This window comes from Gossypium raimondii, chromosome 6 (assembly GCF_025698545.1).
Source record: "Gossypium raimondii isolate GPD5lz chromosome 6, ASM2569854v1, whole genome shotgun sequence".
Classification (NCBI taxonomy): Eukaryota; Viridiplantae; Streptophyta; class Magnoliopsida; order Malvales; family Malvaceae; genus Gossypium; species Gossypium raimondii.
In genome coordinates, this window is record NC_068570.1 from 56,273,897 (window position 1) to 56,293,461 (window position 19,565).

General features: G+C 31.4%; 1 protein-coding gene across 1 annotated transcript; it reads left to right on the forward strand.

Annotated features, from left to right (window-relative positions):
• Positions 1 to 4,777: 4,777 nt before the first annotated feature.
• LOC105772202 (uncharacterized) lies at positions 4,778 to 18,210 on the forward strand. The gene is given in 7 exon segments (XM_012593532.2): positions 4,778 to 4,943; positions 13,766 to 13,913; positions 13,915 to 13,971; positions 14,186 to 14,777; positions 15,493 to 15,948; positions 15,951 to 17,421; positions 17,928 to 18,210. Coding segments are annotated over 6 exon segments (2,871 nt in total). The 3' UTR covers positions 17,403 to 17,421; positions 17,928 to 18,210.
• The last annotated feature ends 1,355 nt before the right edge of the window (positions 18,211 to 19,565 follow it).

Below are 19,565 nucleotides of genomic sequence, written 5' to 3' on the forward strand. Positions count from 1 at the left end.
AATAGAGAGTAAGAAAGATGTACAAAACATTGAGATCATTTATTAATTGTACACCTAAACAGTCTACAAGGTACCTAAACAAGCCAAACAAAGCAAATGCCAAACAGTCGTATATTTCTAACCAATGCCAAGTTATGAGAAGCAGCCTGGCCATCATTCAACAGCTGGACAGCTTGGGAACTGTCACATTCCACCACTAGCATGAAAAATGCCCCACAATTCCGCTTCCAGCACCTTACCAACGTAAATAAAATCTGGAATGGACTTCCGCCTTTTTCAGCTTGGGTTGCGGAACTCATAATTCAAACATACACAATAATCCTTCATTGAAAGAAATAAATAGTAAATGTTTAATTTAATTATCAAAGTTAGAGAAGATATTGTGTTTCTCAATTTAAAACGGAAATGAATCCAAAATTGTTCAAAAATATACCTAATTTAAATATTAAAAACAGAGGAGAAAAATCATGTTTCACTTCCTAATTTAAATATCAAATTTTATAATATTAATGTTTTAGATAAATTTATCGTTTAATAAAAAACATTAATGTGGTAGAGGATTTGATTCCCTTTAGACTACACTTCGTGATTAACCGTTTATCATTTTAGAGAACACTTGCGATTAAAGGATTAATCATTATTATGTCACTCACGGTGAATATCTTAATTTTTTAATTATTTTAAATAAATTTTAAAATAATTAGTTTTCAAAACTAATTTGAAGTACAGTTAATATTGGATTAATAAATATGGTTTTGAATGTATACTTGAAAATTTTGAAAAGAGTTTTTGGAATATTCGAAATTTAAATATTTTAAACAATTATATTTTTATTTTTATTTTACTATTTTTCAATTTCATGCATCATGATAAGATTGAATTAATTTTTTAATATATATTATTTAACCAAACCAAATGAGTTGGTTGGATTGACCAAATCAAGAATTAGCGGTTTAACAAATTGGATCATTGGTCCAATTTTACAAAATTTGATGGCATCTATTCTTTGTATTATGACATCTATCTCGCCCTCACTTGAATTAAATTTTTTTAATAATAAACTTAATATTTTTTATTTAGATTTATTTATAAAAATATATATTTGAATTTTTTAATAGTCAAATGGATTAAATCTCTCAAAATTTTCATATAAGAATATTTTTTAATAAAATGTTCAAATAAAAGTTATTGAATTTTAACTTTTGTTATATTATTGAAGTATTATTTTATTTAATTATCATTTACTCTTTCCACATTTATTGGACAATCAAAAGTTTAATTTTTAAAATATTTTATCTATTAACTGCCAACAATTTTTTAAGAAAATAGAACAATTGCGAAAATTATATATAATAATAGAAATAGAAAAATGAGTGAATGGACCCATTTCTATGCTATACATTATCCAGGCTGCTCTTCTCATTGTTTTTGGTAAAAGTCGCTTGTCACAGAGGTTGATGATGATGATGGAGGAAATATAATTTCCAATTTTAACTGTAGTAGAGTTTTGAAAATTAAAAAAAAAATGTCATGTGAACAAATCATTGGAAGGAAATGGAAATTTTAGCTGAAATGATTATTTTACATAATTATTTTAATTAGAGCGATTAAATAGAGGAAAAAAGTTTAGAGTGACCAAAATGTTGTTTGAATTTTTATTAATTAACTCGTGACATTTAGAATTGTTTCATAAAAAAATTGAACAATGGAAGAGAAGGGCAAGGAAAGTTTTCACGATGCGAACAAAGAAGCTGTAATAATTAAGTGACTTAAATAAAAATTTTAAAATAATTCAAGGATCATTTTATAAATTTTTGAAATTGAATAACTAAAACGTAAATTTATTAATAGTTTAATAACTTGTTGTTTTAAAAATGGTTTTATTGATCTTAATTGACCATTTAATTTTTTAAATATTTAATCCATTAACTACCAAACATATTTTCTAGAAAAATAAAACAACCATAAAAAACTATATATAATAATAGAAATAGACAATGACTTTTGGAGTTAAAAGGAAAAAAAATCTAAGCCTTGATGGTGTTGTTGCTGATGCTTCAAGAGCCAGCCTAGAGGAGCTAGCTGGTGCAGCCCGCAAGATTCAAATATCAGAAACAATTAACTTATATCCATAAACACCAAAGAAATAAAGACAGATAGAAAGAGAACATATAGTTCAAAAACCATGCAGGGAAAATAAATATCAGAGTTTTAACTAACTATCATACTTTAAATAGATAAGCTAAACAATCTCAAACCTACGTTATAAAATAAAGAAATAATTAATAATTACAAACATAAATATAAGCGATTAAGAAAAACTCTGTTGAAACATTTAAATAAAAGTAAAATAAACTACTAATTTAGTATTCCTTCGATGTGATTTCGAGTTTTAATTTTCTGTGCTACTTGAAAGGAAAAGAAAGAGAGAATGAACTTATAACGACTTAGTATGAGACTAATCTTAAATCATTATACATAATTATTCTAAAGTATTTAATTCATAGCATAATAGCATATTACGCATTATGCAATCATCATTCAATAAATTAATGCATGTACAATTATATTCATGGGTAGACGGACGTATGGGTAGTGGTGCTAGAGGTCACCGGTGTAGTTGTGGAGGTGGTGAGCGACACTTAGCGCTAGGGGTTTTCTTTTTTATGAAATAGGAACTGATAAGGAAGGGAATTAGGGATTGGGATTGGGATTGGGATAGGGAAGGGGAAGGGGAAGGGGAATGACCGAATAAAGGATTGGGTCTGGGAGGGAATAGGGTAGAAAAATTTTGACTCAAGTTCGACCTATTTTTTAAACGAACCTTATTTTTAAGTCTAAATTTATGTCTTGGACCTATATTTTTTAAGAATAAGACGTGCTTTCTTTTAATTACCAAAATTAACATTTTTTTGTGCTTACAATTAATCAAAGCAAAATACTTTTTAATTAGCAAAAGTAAAATTCTTTGTATTTAAATTCTTTGTACTCCTCCTTTTAATTAGCAAAAACAAAGCATCTCCTTTACCTCGATTGATGGGTGAATTATATATATAAGAATATATAAATAACAATAATTTCGAGTGGAACATGCAAGTATAATAGTTTCTTATGGTTTTCGACTATTATCCATGTATTCATAGCATGATTAAGTAATCTTAAATCCGTAAAGAACCAAAATAGTTACCTAATTTGTAAGTAAAAGAAAAGAACAATTTTACTTTAATAAAGAAAGCAAAATATTATTCTTGTAGAAATGCTTTACTTTGTTTGGATTTTTTATAACATATAAACTTTATTTTGTATTTAATTGTCTTTTCTTTTAAGAAATTTTTGAGTGTATGATGCGTTTGATGTATTAAATTTTTTAACTATGATGTAAAAATTAAGGGTAAATGATCTTTAAAAGTCCTGAATTTTTCAAAAATAATTAAGTCCTTATACCTCTTGTTTTTTCGATTGAGCTATTGAACGTATTTTAATTTATTAAATTATTTAACCGTTAAAGTTAGCAGTCAATCGTTGAAGAGTAACAATAACTATTTTTAAGGGTTGCTTTTGCCACATGGCACACCAAGATTGCGCTATGCAACGAAATATGATATTTTATATTAAAAATAATATACAAATAATACAAATATATACAAATTTAAAATATTATAAATTTATAAAAACATATAAAAATACAAAACATATAAAAACATATTATAAATGAATATATAAACTAGAAAAATTATTAAAATTGCAAAAAAGCATTAATAATTATTAAAATAACAAAAGTATGACATTAATCATTATTAAAATTACAAAAAATAAAAATTGTAAAATTATGAAAAAATTTAAAATATAGAAAATTATTAAAATTGTTAATAAAATTTAAAACTATTATAAAAGCATAAATTTGTTAATAAAATATTTAAAATAATTAAGTTATTATTATAAATAATGACTTTTTTTTACTATTTTTCAAGTTCGTTTTATTGTTCATGTTCGGGTTCGTGATTGCCTCTCTTAATAATGTCACCTTCAATGTTCAAACCTACATCCAATACTTATTGGTATGATATACTTCAACTACAAATTGTAATTCTATACTAAATAAATTATTTATTTTAAGAAACATATTTGGATTTGAATGATCCAATTTACATTTTAAAATTTATTTTTAATTTTTAACTTACGATTCATATATTAATCATATTTGGATAATTATTATTTTGGATTCAAATAGTAATATTTAGATTTAATTCATTAATAAAGAAATTATGCAATTTCATATTAGAATTTTATTACAAAATGGCATATATGTGATCTATTATCATCTTTATTAAAATCATATGGCGGTAATAATGTCTCTTAATTCTTCATTTCTTACTCTTTAATATCATTCATATGCATAAAATCTATTCAAGTTTTGCAGTCTTCCTTTTAATTACCAAAACTAAAATTCTTTGTGCTTACAATTAAGCAAACCACAATACTTTAATTTTTTTATTTTTAGAAGTGATAATCTTTGGATACTTGAGAAAAGAAAACGAATCGAATCTCACACTACCAAATCTCGCTTTATCCAAATTATTATATTTACTCAATTATTAATTGCATCCCACTTTTCATTTTTCTCTTTTTATTAAAATTGAGAAATAATAGTGTTAAACCACAACTCTTCAAACTACCATTTCTCAATCATTCCTCTACTTCAAAATTATCCCTCCTTTTATTCATCTCCTTTATTCATTCCTATTATTTCCTTCATTTCTCACAAACACATTAATCAATGGAGAGGGAGAATGAGAATGAGAGACGCCACAAGTTGGTGCAACAAATTCAGCATCCTCTTCATGAGGAACATCCCTTGGTGTTAGTGGCAGAGCAACGCAATGAAGTTCTCAAAGCTTACTGTGGTGGATGTGGAAAACTGCTTTCAGCTCCATACTTCACTTGTATTCATTGCAATTATCACCTTCAGAAGTAATGTGTAGAAGCACTCCTTTCACTTATTAATCATCCTTTCCATCCCCGATGCTCATACTATGGTCTTTTTCATCAACAAAGACCATATCCTAGTGATGATAAGGTATATGTTTGTGCATTATGCAAGGAAAAACCTAACACATTTTTTTATGAATGTCATTAATTTTTGTTATTTTTCCCTTGACATCAAATGTGCTCATTTATCTTCTTCATATAAGTTTAACCAACAGTCCAAAACCACATCCACAAACATCCATTTACCTTCATAGAAAATCCCATGTCCATAGATGTACTCAAAAACTTAAATTGCCTCTACCGTAACAATATCTAGAATATTCTCACCTAACAATATTTAATGTTATATACAAGTGGGTGTTTCTAGATCTTCTAAAACCTTTTACCCTATTCCACAAGGGTCCAGCCCTTTCTGTAACCTTTCAAAATGTTTCGGGCCTTCTAGACTTCTCCAACGAGTACTAGAAGTGTCTGCCACAATCTGGGACATTCTAAACTCTTCCATCTCAGTTTTGCATCCTTTTAGGCATGATGTGCCTCGAGCGGTTCACTTTGTACCATGGAGTTTGCTACTTTTTGGTGGACGGTGACCATTACAGGTGGTTTGCCATTCTCTCTTCTCTTGTATGACCTTTTTTTTTTGTCAATAAGACCTTAACTTAATGGTAAGGTTGAGGCCTTAATAACTTTGAGATTTATATTCGATTCTCGTCTTGTATAAATTTGTAGGTTGTCCTCCATTTTTATTTTGACTAGTTAGTTAATTAGAGTTAAATTAATTATTGAGAATTCTATAACGAACTGCTTAATTTATTTCTATTCCTGTAAATATCTAATGTAAATGTGTATTTATAAATGTGTATCTGCTTTGGTGGTTAAGTGTTTTGGGTGTGTGTATGAGGTCTTGGGTTCATGTCTCTTTATTCTCAAATTTTGTTATTTCAGATCCAAGGCTTACCCTTGTTGAGTGGGCTTATATAAATTGTCTGTTAATTTATATCAGAGTGAGCTTACTAGTTCAAGTGGTAAGGAGTTAAGGTATTTGAGGTCTTGTGTTTGAATCTCTATGTGTGCAAAGGTGTTAATTTTTGCTTCATTGATTGATATAGTTTTGGTAAGCTAAAATTCCGAGGTGGTTGGGAGTTAGTGGGTTAGTAGGAGAAAAATAGGGGATGTGTTATCAATTATGTGGTATTATTTTTTTAGAATTTTTCTCTCTCTTCTAGAAAAGAAATTCTGACATTCTTTTCTTCTCCTTTTGGGTTCTCTATCAATTTTCTTTGTTCTTTCCTATTTTGTCACATCTCTTTTGCATAATTCATCATGTCTCCATATTTCAGTGTTCTTTATGCATTTCTGGTAAGTATGGCGAGTGTGGTTATTATTTTGGGTTAGTGAATCGTTGATTAATGGGGTTCGTTTTGTGTTTAGGAGAAGATTAAGGGGCTGGGGGTTTCCAATCGATGCTTTAGTTAGGTGAAATCACCGTTGTTCATTCGAAGGTAAGAGTTTTTGTGGATTAGAGGATTATCTATTTTGAGGTAGTTCAGTTTGTTATCGATTTGAGCGGCTAATTCGGTGATTTATTGGTCAATTTTAGGTGCTAGTGGTCTCAGGAGTGTTTTCGCACCAGAACCGAACCAGGTGTGTACTCCTAACTTAAAAAATTGAGCTTGAGTTAAAGTCAAAAAAGGTATTCTGTCGATGTCACATGGGCGTGTGGTTGGCCGTGTGTGAGACACGGTCGTGTGTTTAACGAAGATGTAATCGTGCGCAGGACATGGTTGTGTGATGGTGTGAATGTGGCCGTGTGAGCCACATGAGCTAGGCCAAAGTGGGTGTAACACCCCTTACCCGTATTCGACGCTGGAATAGGGTACGAGGCAATACCGAAACATACACTTGTAAATGTATTAAATCGAGTCATAAAATTTCATTAATTATTAAAACTTTCAAATTATTAACATATTTTTATAATTCTTCACAATATAAATAATGCAACATTTCCTGCCAACCACAATCGAGCTTCCGGTAATCATTTCAATACATCTAATAATTGTACATATTACCAATAATAATTCAATTACGATAATAAATCACATATCTATATAACATTCATTACCAAATAGCATTCACTTCAATTAAAATTATACAAAATATAGTTCATACGAACTTAACAGGCTAAATTGCAGAAATACCAAAATTCAGGGACATTTTGAAAAATTTTTATTTTTCTCGAATTTCCACCCAATCTTGATCTAAATTAATATTTCATTCAATTTACTAATTCAAATAATAAAACAATTCACTTCATGCAATTTGGTCACTTTTTGACATTTTTACAAATTTACCCATAAAGTTTCACATTTGTTCAATTTAGTCCCTGAACCTAAAACATGTAAATTGGTCATTTTTAATGAAAACTCATGCTAGTTGAATAATCATATATTTTCCTCCTCCTCCTCTCCACTCCACATCCTTAATGTATATAGCATGCTTATAGGTAACATTATCTATAATTTCATCATTTACTTATATATTCATGGAAAGCTGTCCACTTGATTCATAGTCACTAAATTATTTATATCTTGAACTACAGAACTCCAAATTAATATCTGTTAATTTTATCTGAAACTAGACTCACATATCTTGTTACCATAAAATTTTCAGAATTTTTGGTTTAGCCAATAAGTACAGTTTATTCTTTAAAGTCATCCCTGTTCTACTGTCTGACAGTTCCGACCCTTCTTCACTAAAAATTAATTATCTCCTCGTACAGAATTCAAATGATGTTACCGTTTGTTTCTATTAAAAATAGACTCATTAAGTATTTAAACATATAAATTTAAACCTATAATTATTTTTCTCCAATTTTTTATGATTTTCCAAAGTTAGTACAGGGGAATCCGAATTCATTCTGACCTAGTCTCACAAAATTCATTATATCTCATGATTTACAATTCCATTACTTACATAGTTTCTTCTATGAGAAACTAGAATCAATAAGCTTTAATTACATATTTTTCTCATCCTCTAATTCGATTTCCAAGATTTATGGTAATTTTTCAAAGTTAACCTACTGCTGCTGTCCAAAACTGTTTTAGTGCAAAATGGTGATTACTAAATTTATAACACCCTTATTCCCTTTCTCTATAGTAATTCCCATCACTTTCTTTTATTTTTTCTTCACTAACATATCAAGAACATATAACCTTATATAATAAAACCCTACATTAACATCAATTTCATACTTTTTCAATAACATCAAACTCAAAAATATATTGAAAACTTGATGTTCTTACCTTGCTCTATTGATTTCAATCTTTAGCTTGATTTTCTCTCTCCTCCAGCCTCTATTTCTTGAATCTAACTTGATATTCTAGCTCCCCATAGTCTCCTTATCAATTTTCTCTCTTGGTGGTTATGGAAATTTCTTTGAATTCTAAGTGAAAATGGTGGATTTTTGGTAAAAATGACCAAATTGTAAAGAAAAAAAACATTCTTTCTTTCTTCTTCTTCTCACGTTGGTGCATGGAAGATGATGGGTTGGTCCCCTTTTCATCTTTCTTTCCAAATATATATATACTAAATAAATTAATAATAAAATAATAAAATATCATTTAAAAAAAATCAAATTAAAATATTAATAAACTATTTATTTATTAATATAAAATATCTCCAACATCATCATTATCTTCTAGATTTCTCTCTCTTCTAATTGACCATTTTGCCCTTCATGATCTTTTAAAATTCCATCCTTGAGTCATCACTTAATTTGGTAAAATTATGATTTAGTCCCTCAAACTTATTCACCTTTTTCAATTTGGTCCTAATACAACCATTTTTCTTAGTTTCTAGATCATTCCACCCTTAAAATATTTACACTATTGGTCCTTCAACTTTTTCATATTTACACTTTAACCCCTCAAATTTTGAGTATTTACTCTTGAGTAATAAAACTTTTCTCACTTTTGCAATTTAATCCTTTCTTGAATTAATATGTCATAATATACTTTCCAATGTTGACATAACTCAATTACTCTTTTATCACTTTATTTCCTTAATTTACCATATTAGGGATATTATCTTACTTTCTTACTATAGAAATTTTCGGGGTATTACAATTTCATAGCTAGTTAACCCTTCTAGCTTCTAGAATTCAAATTCTACATTTTATACAAATAGGTCATTTTCTTAATTAATCACTAATTCGATAAAATTTTCATATCAGTATTTTCATGCAACCTTCTTATCATAATGCAACCCATGTCATAATTTTAAAATAAATTTTTCTCGTCGGATTTGTGGTCCCGAACCACTGTTCCATCTAGACCCAAAATCGGGCTGTTACAGTGGGCATATGAGTCACACGGACATGCCACACAGGGCGTATGGGCCACACATGTGAGGCCAATCTAAGCGTGCCATAAGGGCATATAGGCCTATAATCCTAACATTTTTCCTAAGATTGCACGAGTCGTTTCGATCGATTGTGGGCCTAACGTAGGGTCGGTAAGGGCTAACCAAACCTTAGATTATGTGATTTGATATTCTGATAGTTTGCTCTGAGTAGGACATTGTAATACATGTTTGATTATTCTACTATATATATCTGACATCTGTATGCAAGCATGTTAAGTATGATATTTCTTTATCTGTAATCTATAATTATGTCTGGGGTGGGTATTGTATATGTGGATGAAGTAATTTGCATAGTGACCTTCGCCTATATTCTGGCAGCTTGGTTACATATTATTTGTTATGTGTCGTAAAGACACCATGTGGTGTGTAGGGATCGGTAGGTGTTTTTAATCCCACATTGTGTAATGGGATGGTCGGAGTTGGCGTATAGAGGATGGGGTAAGATTCGTATATCATTTCGCATATTTGATTACATTATCAGATTCGTAAAGGACATAGATTTGAGACCGAATCGATCAGATCTGTGATTTGTATGAACTGTATATCTATTTCATTGGGTTACTTGATTTTATGAGAACTCATACGCCTATATATTTTGTTCAGGTAATCCACGGATTTAGGCGAATCAGTGTGACAGAACCTCACGGTGACAATGAATTCATAAACTGTTTAAGATTGTGGTTTTTTTTTTTTAATTGAAGGTTTATTTCTGGGAGTTTTGTTATAATTTGACTCTCCGATTGTTTGATTAAATTTTAAGATTTTTGTTTTAACATTTTATTTATGACAGATATTTAAAATGTGGTTTTACTAAAACAAAGGTTTTCAAATATATATATATATATATATATATATATATATATATATATATATACGAATGGGATTTCCAAAAAAAAATACGTTTTCTATGACGTCCGCTATGAATTACATTTTGGCAAATAAGTTAATTAAATAACACTTTTGATAATAGATATAAACAAATTTGAGTTATAAAACTAGAACGATTTATCGTAATGACTCAGTTTTCAAAACCCATCTTTGTGACATTTCCGAATTCAATAATAACGTCTAGGCTGGGTCTGAGGTGTTACAGATTCATATAAGTGCTTACTATAACTTAAAATAAAATATTGCTGACTTTTCCTTAACCAAAATACTATTTTTGTTTAAAGTTGAATGTAGGAGTATGAACACATTATTTTAGTGTGCATCTGCCATCAACAATTTTGCTGCATTCTACTTCAACAACATTACAATGGTGGAGGCACCCACTTCATCTACTATTGTTAAACTTGCCCAGCATATTGCAGGCTGGCCTGCCCTAGTTTGTTTTCGCAAGTGAGTGACGAACTTACTGACTTATTATGTTATAGTGTACATGGAACAAATTTTATTTTATTTACAATACATGAACTTTTTTCCATGATTTTAACTTTGTTTATTCTTTTGATGCATCATTTTGACAAGCTTATGAGGGATGTCACTCAAGCTTAGATTCAAACAAAATAAGTTAACCTAGGGTGGAGTTACAAAATTTTGTTAAAGTGGCGAAATTAAATTGTAACTTTTTCAATAGTAAAATGTAATTTCATCATTTTAATAGTTTATATCTTTATAATTTTTCAAGGATTAAATCAAATTTTATTATTTTTAGGAGGTCAAAGTGTAAATTTACCTTTACTAATTTAAAATTTTAAAATTTTAAAAGATTTAAATGAAAAATTTTCCATTTTAAGGGGAGCTGGACTTCTGCCATTCCCTAACTACACCCTTGAGTTCACCCAGAATCTAACCGCATTCAAACACGAATTTGATATGCATTAGCTCAATTATTTTCCAATAGTATCTTTATAGTATGAATTGATGAGATACAGTATATGAATATAGTAATACCCAGGTACATAAACATAAGCTAGTCTAACAATCAGTGTGCATTGTAATGATTGATTTTTGTTTTAACTATTCAAATGTATTACTTGTAAGTAATTGTACTTGTAATTTCAATTAAAGAAAAAAAACTCTATATTTTTACATAACACATACTCGGACATGGTTATGGGATACAATTATCCAAATGTATCAGAAAATATAGAAAAGTGAAATCAATGTCATTATTTGGACTTAAACAACTATGAATCCATGAAGAACAATTAGGATATAGCTTCTAAAGTAGAACAATGTGTGATGGCCTTTTGCTTGCCATCTTTTCATATAGTACAACAATATGGGTTTAACAATGTGTTGATGGTGCCATCTTTGCATATGTTGTAGCTATATTACTATGTGTTGACCATAATTCTTAACATCATTTACAGGGCCGAGATCAGGTTCAATAGGTGAGAGTTCATTGATCATTGTCAAGGGTTTCATTTGATCCTGGTATGATCATTGTTCAACAATTGTTGTTTACTGAAACAAGAAAGATAGAGTTGTTCACTGGTCATTGGTAAGGTGTAACACCCCTAACCCGTATCTATCGTTGGATTAGGGTTACGAGGCATTACCTAACACAACACAGTCATTTATTACAATTCATGTCTACTAATCATATCTCATATACAAACCATACTTCTTTTCCGTGCAAACCAATTTCACAATACAAATCATACTCTGAAATTTAACCAAGTCATAATCATTCTACTATTCAAATTTTCGAACCAACTAACATACGTCTAATCATATTACATTATAAAAAAACACATCCACCAACTAAATCATTTTACTCAAGCCGAATCTTATAACCAAACATTATCATACATATATACCTCGAAACATACTTCCTAAAAGAGCTTATAACATGACTGAATATACATAAAAATTAATATCTCTAACAAGTCATTTGGCATGACAACTTATATACAATTCAAAATTTGCCATAGTCAATACATGCCATATGTCATAATATCAAACTTTCAAAATACCAAAATGACGATTGATAGTGTGACGATAATTCTTGACGATCCCCGAGCTTGAGCTAGCTTTATATCTATAATACAATGTAAGGATGCACAAAGTAAGCTTTGGAAGCTTAGTAAGCCATAAGCAAATAAATCATCTCAATGATATTTATAATTCAATTCAACTAGGTCAAATTTAAATAAATCTCAAACACATATACATTTAACTATCTCATATAAATTCATATTATCACATTAAGTACTAAACTTACCTTAGTATTTCATGAAAATATAAACTTCACACATACCTGAACCATTTAGCTCAAGTTCACATTCGGAATTGTTAAGAACACACGAAAATCATATAAAACTCGTGCAATGACATATCCCTGATATGGTCTTACATGCTAAAGCATATCGATGCCACTGTCCCAGACAGGGTCTTATACAAATCATATATGATGCCAATGTCCCAGACATGGTTTTACACGTTTTTCTCACTTCAATGCCAATATCTCAGACATGGTCTTACACGAAATTACACCTCAGAAGTCCTAATATCATGACATAAGTATCCTATACGTTTCCTAAGATTCATTCGGAGCTTTCTACTTCGTAATTAAGAGTTATATTACTTTAAAAAAATGAAATGATAAATTTTTAACAAATTTTAAAATAATTAGGCTTCAAAACATAAAGTTTACATTATATTACTTTTCTTATTATTTTAAGAGTTATAGAATAATAATTTTAAGTATGGTTAATATTGGAATAATAAATATGGTTTTGAGTGTTTTCTAAAATTTATAAAGTAGTTACATATTTTCTTAGAAAACTTTATGAATTTTGGATTAATAATTTATTTGTTTTCAAGTTTGTTTTATTGTTTATGTTCGAGTTCATGATTATTCTCCCAATAATGTCATTTTCAAAATCTAAATTTATGTTATTCGCTTAAGAGTACAATGTATCTTATCATTGTAATCCATTCTTGTTAGTATGACTTACTTAAACTACTAATTATAATTGTATACTAAAAATATTAATTTTAAGAAGTTTGATTAGACTCCATGACATCATAGGGAAATTATAGATTCCAATAATATTTGAATTTAGATCTTTTAATTACTGGTCATAGCAAATTTAAAGTAGATTAGGGATGTGATTAGAGGGTTAACAGGAGCAGCTGCCCTCGCTAAAATGTAAAACTCTTCATTTAGGCTCGTTAAAATTTTTAAAATTTTAAATAAGTAAATTGTACTTTTGACCCCTTAAAAATAATAAAAATTTGATTTTATTTTTTAAAAATTATAAAAATATATAGTATTAAAATTGTGTTATTAACCATTAAAATTTTGATTTGTTGAACCATTTAATTGTTAAGTTAACGCTCTACTGTTGAAAGTGTAATGATAGCTATTTTTAGAGGTTTAACCAAGTGGCACATCTGGATTGAGCTAACAAGGAAATCCTTGAGCATGATCGCAAGCGTCAGATTGAGCTCAAGCTCGTGATTTTGGAAGATAAACTCGCTGAACAAGGTTACACTGAATCTGATATTGCTGATAAGCTTGTTGAAGCTAGGAAGGCTCTCCGAAGATGCTCAACAAGAGAAAGACGAAGAAGAAGGAGAAGTTATACCAATCCCTACTCGCCAGCAAAAGTAATTTCTTGTCTTTTATTTTGTTTTTAAATTTAGTGATTATGGATTTTTTGGTTGTTTATTTATTGATTAATTCATGTTATTGAGGTTTTGGTTTTCGGTTACGCAGGCTCACCAAGTGGATTAATATTTGATCTTTTTTTAAATTACTTTGATTAATAATGAATGATTTATGTTCTTTTATTATTTATTGATTCATTCATGTTTTGGTTAGGGTTTCGGATACTCAGACCCACCAAGTTGCTGCAAGGAAGGAGAAGTAGATGGAGACCTTTAGGGCTGCTCTCGAGATTGGAGCATCTAAATCTGGGTTTCCTCCTCTGCCAAATCGTCGAAAGAATATTGATGAGCGTGAACATTCCTTTTTGGATAGAGATCCACCTGTTTCTGTAGCCATGGATGTGGATGATTCTAAGGCAAAAGCAGACAAGAAAAAAGGTCAAGTAGTTGAAGATGAAATTGATGAGTCACGACACCAGAAAAAGAAAAAGGAGCAAAAGAGGTCCAGGCATCATGACTCGGATACAGATGATACTGATACAGATAGCAGTTTAGAGCATTCGAAGAAAGCTACTCGCAAGAAGAAGAGTCGTAAGGGTTATGATAGTGGAAGTAGTGATTTTGATAACTATGCCAGTGGCAGTAAGCTAAAAAAATCAGCGAAGAAGCATGATAGACGCAGACAATCTGATCGGTCGAAGCTTGGTGCTGCTAGTTTGGATGTTGATGATCGACAGGTGACAATTATATTTAATTTAGATCCTTGTTCCAAGCTTAAATTTTGCCATAGCCTTCTGCGTTTCTGGTGAATGTATCCTGCAGAATGCAATCTAGTGGTGAATATACTAATTTGCATGAATCTTGATAAACAAGTTAATTAGGTAAAGCATTGCACATCATAATGTGCATTCAGGAAATTTTTTTCACCAAGGATGAGATTCTTATATATTAAAGAATAAATTAGAGGATTGCGATATTTTAATTTTCATCAAAATTGATTGACTGGATAGCTGCTTCCTTGCAAGATTTTGACCTGAACTTACTGAAAGCTATGCTGTCATTTAATCACATAGTGTAGATTTATGTTTAATGTTAATACACTGACCTATTGGTTTTTGGAACTCCCTCATGAATCATTCAAGAAGTAAGATTGAAAATCTGTTATTGTTGTTAAATTAAGGGGCATTTTACAAAGCTACCAACCGTCCTCATCCCACTTTTCCTTCTTTTTTTCTCCTTCCCTAACAACGTTGGAGCTTAAAAGGTCATTGGAAAAGTTCCAGCAGAACCAACATGTATATGATTGGAAATGTCTATACTGATCTTAGGTTATAACAGGAAGTACTCTTTTTTACCTGTTTTGTAGCCATTGTGAGGCTATTACTCCCCCTGCATTTATGACATTGTGATGAGCTAATTGAGAGCTAATACAGTGGTCTGATAGATGATTGTGAGTTATTACCGATCTGTATGATGTTTTGTTACCCTGTCATTTGTATTTCAATTATTTGATTTCCTTAAATCTTGCTGGCACAACATCGACGTAGACATGACTGTAGTGAGGATGACTCTGAAACTGATGGTGGGAGGGAAAAGAATAGAGGTGAAGTTCAAAAGCAAAAGTTTGAGGGTAGTGAATCTGATTCTGATGCTGACAGAGCAAGAGGGCGTAAAAAGGAATTGATTAAGGAAGGTCGTCAAAGGCATGACTCCAGTGAGGGTGACTCTGATTCTGATGGTGGGAGGCAAAAGAAGAGAGGTGAAGTTCAAAAACGGAAGATTGAGTCAACTAGGAGCCAGAGGAGAGAGAGGGACATGGGTAGTGAATCTGATTCTGATGCTGACAGAGCAAGAGGTCATAGAAAAGAAATGATTAAGAAAGGTCGTCATAGGCACAACTCCAGTGAGGACAACTTTGATTCTGATGGTGAGAGGCAAAAGAAGAGAGGTGAAGTTCAAAAGGAAAGATTGAGTTGACTGGGAGCCAGAGGAGAGAGAGGGACATGGTAAGTGAATCTGATTCTGATACTGACAGAGCGAGAGGTCGTAAGAAGGAAATGGTTAAGAAAGGTCGTCGTAGGAATGACTCCAGTGAGGATGACTCTGATTCTGATGTTGAGAGGAAAAAGAAGAGAGGTGAAGTTCAGAAAGGGAAGATCGAGTTGAATGGGAGCCAGAGGAGAGGCAGTGATAGTGACTCGGATTTCGATGTAGACAGAGCAAGAGATCATAAAAAGGAAATAGTAAATAAACGTGGTAATAGGTATGATACAGGAGATAACAGTGATTCTAATACAAGTGATGTAATGGTAGAAAAGGGTAGGAGAAGAGGTAGAAGACGTGATTCTGATGATGAAGATTCCAATTCATCCTATGGCAGGAAAATTGGCAAGGCTACAGAAGCTACAGAAAGGGTGGGTAGAAGGGGATCGGGCTCTTTGACAGATGATAGTGATGCAAGTTCTAGTGACTCTGACAGCACCGATGTAAAGCGTCAAACCATTGAAAAGAAGAATGCTGCTGACAAAGACAGAAGAGGACATAGAGGTGATGATGACAGTCATGGTGTTAGAGGTACTCGTCGGTATCAAGAAGAAAAAGACTCTCCATCTTATGCAGCCAAGAATGATGATAGAAGGGGAAGGACCTTAAATGAGGATGATAGATTAGAGAGATTGCAGAAATCAGAGAGCAATAGAGAAATGATGAAAGGCAAGAGGAAGTTTGATGATGAAAATCATGACGAGCAGCCAGAATTGAAGTCAAGAAGTAGAAACTTAGGAAGTGAATTGGAGCGCAAAAGGGATAATCCAAAGGATGCTAGGCTTGATTCTGAATCAAATGCCAAAGCTTATGGGGAGAATGATGATCAGAATAGGGATGAATATTCTAGGTGGGGGAAAGATGACCGGAATAAGGATGAATATTCTAGGTGGGGGATGGGTGACCGGAATAAGGATGAATACTCTAGATGGGGAAAAGATGATCAGAAGAGGGATGAATATTCTAGGTGGGAGAAAGATGATCTGAAAAGGGATGATTATTCTAGGTCAGTTAGGTCTGGAGGAGAGATTGACTATGATAATGGTAGACAAGATGGCAGACTTCAAAGTAAGATCACCAAACCAGATAGTGGATCTATGAGAGACGATCAAGATTATGATGACTGGCGAGGTGGACAGAAGCGTGGTAGGGATGAAGAGGAGCCACGAGGGAGAGAACAAGAAAGAGATGAGATTGACCATAAATATAGAAGTCGTGGAAGGGATGAGGAGGAGCACCATGGAAGTCGTAGGCACAGAAAAGGGGAGGAAGATGATCGAGGGAACAAAGGTCATGTGCGGGATAGACAATTGGATCATTCTGAGAAAATGGCATATAATGATACTCGGTCTAGTGACAGAAGATCGTGTAGAGATGACCGACGTTGATGGTTGTGGCAGCATACTGGTGAGTTGTAAAACTTGTTATATTTTACTATCTGTTAGTTTTGAGTTGCATTTGCGATGAAAATCTTTGACAAATTCTGTTTCTTCGTATTGTTGACTCAAGTATATTATCTTTTACTTCTCTTGGCAATTTGAATTTTCTTGCTTATACATTGGTTGCTCCGTTGATGACGAAATAAGGGATTTTCGATTATCTTGATACTTGATGTTCAACAAAAAAGTTATTGATAGGCTATGTTATTCTTTTTTTTTGTTCACTTATTGAGATTAGACATGGGTCTTTTTTGGTGCCTTTTGCTTAAAAAGAAGTGCGCTGAAGAACCTAAAGCCTGTGAAAAGGCCTCCCTAAGGGGTTGGGTGGTTCGACTGATGATTAAGGGCTCTGCTGTAGCATGCCTTAACAAAACTTGTCTTGATTCTTTGTTTTCATTTTCGTTTTTGCCTTCCTGATGATACATATTGGGAGCTGACTTTGTTTTATTTTTGCTTTCTTCTTCATCTGTGAAGGCTGCAAGTACGAAATGGAACCACTTCAAAATTGTCTCCAGGCTTTTCGAAGGCGGGTGTCCTTTTTTCTGAATGTTGTGGAAATTGAATGTTCTTTTTGTGCGTGTGTTTTGTTTCCCCATCTTCCTTCTCTCATTTCCGTTGGTACTTGGTAAGGGAGTTTTTCATATTCTGACTAATGAATAAGTCATGTGGATGTTTGGAGGAAGTAGTAGTATTTATAATGGCTTTTTGGTTGCATGTCCAAACTATTTCTTCTTTAATGTATATTTGGTATTTGTTAGCTGCTATCCCATTAAGCAAGTAGTGAGACGTAGTTTCTTCTTCCCCTCAGTATGGTCCAAAAGGATTAGCTTGAAGCTTTAAAGTGGAAGGTTCTTAGAGGGTCATTCTTGTACCCCTCTCGATATTGTGTTCGGGTATGTGTTGGACTTAGTTACTTAGAAGAAAAGGGCGGTGTTTGAAGTGCAAAATAGGCTTGAAGAAAGAAAATATGTAGCTAACAGTTAATGATAGGAAAATCTTGTTATCCTTCTGATTGAGTGGTTGAAATGATAGTGGCATGCATATTTTATATTCATGAATTGAGTGGCTTGCAATGTTGTTTGAACCTGGCCGATTGGATCCGAAACCGGTTAGGCGGTTCATTAGAGGGGTTGGATCGATTGATTTGTTAATCATTATGGATTACTCTCAATAATATTGTCTCCAATGTTTAAATTCACATTTTCACTTCAAGAGTGCAATGCATATTATCACTGCATCCAATAGGGGTGTTCAGGCTTCGATTAAAATCTAGCTAACCGATCGAACCGATTAAATTCGGTTAGTCGGTTTGTGGCCGAACTTAGTTCGACCGGAGGTTGGTTAATGGTTTTTTGGAATTTTAGTTATTAGTTAATTCGGTTCGAAGTTAGATAATTAATTGAATTAATTAATTTGATTCTGATTCTGATACTGACAGAGCGAGAGGTCGTAAGAAGGAAATGGTTAAGAAAGGTCGTCGTAGGAATGACTCCCGGTGAGGATGACTCTGATTCTGATGTTTATTTTGGACTTTAAAGCAGTTTCATCTTTAAAGATTACAAAAATTATATTGATGTGATCTCTTTAAATTTCAAAGCTTACACTTTAATATATGAAAAATGAAATTAAGTCTTGAAGAACAAGGCATGCTTCCTTTTAGTTACCAAAACTAACATTCTTTGTGCTTACATTGAAGCAAAGCACAATTCTTTAATTTTTTTCTTTTTAAAAGTCATACTTCAGCATCTCAAATATGTGACTTTCCCAGCTTGCTACCATTTACTCTAATATGCCTTCTTTTTAATGATTATTGGTATAATATATTTAAACTACTAATTGTAATTCTATACTAAAAAAAGTATTTATTTTGGATTTGAGTGATTCAGTTTACATTTTTAAAAATTTGTTTTAATTTTCTAACTTACTAGATTTATATATTAATCATATTTGGATAACTAATAGATAATTATTATTTTGGATTCAAATAGTAATATTTAGATTTAATTCATTAATAAACAAATTATGAAATTTTATATTTGAATTTAATTAAAAATTGCATATATGTGATCTATTATCATCTTTATCCAATATATATAATCGTATTTATTAAAA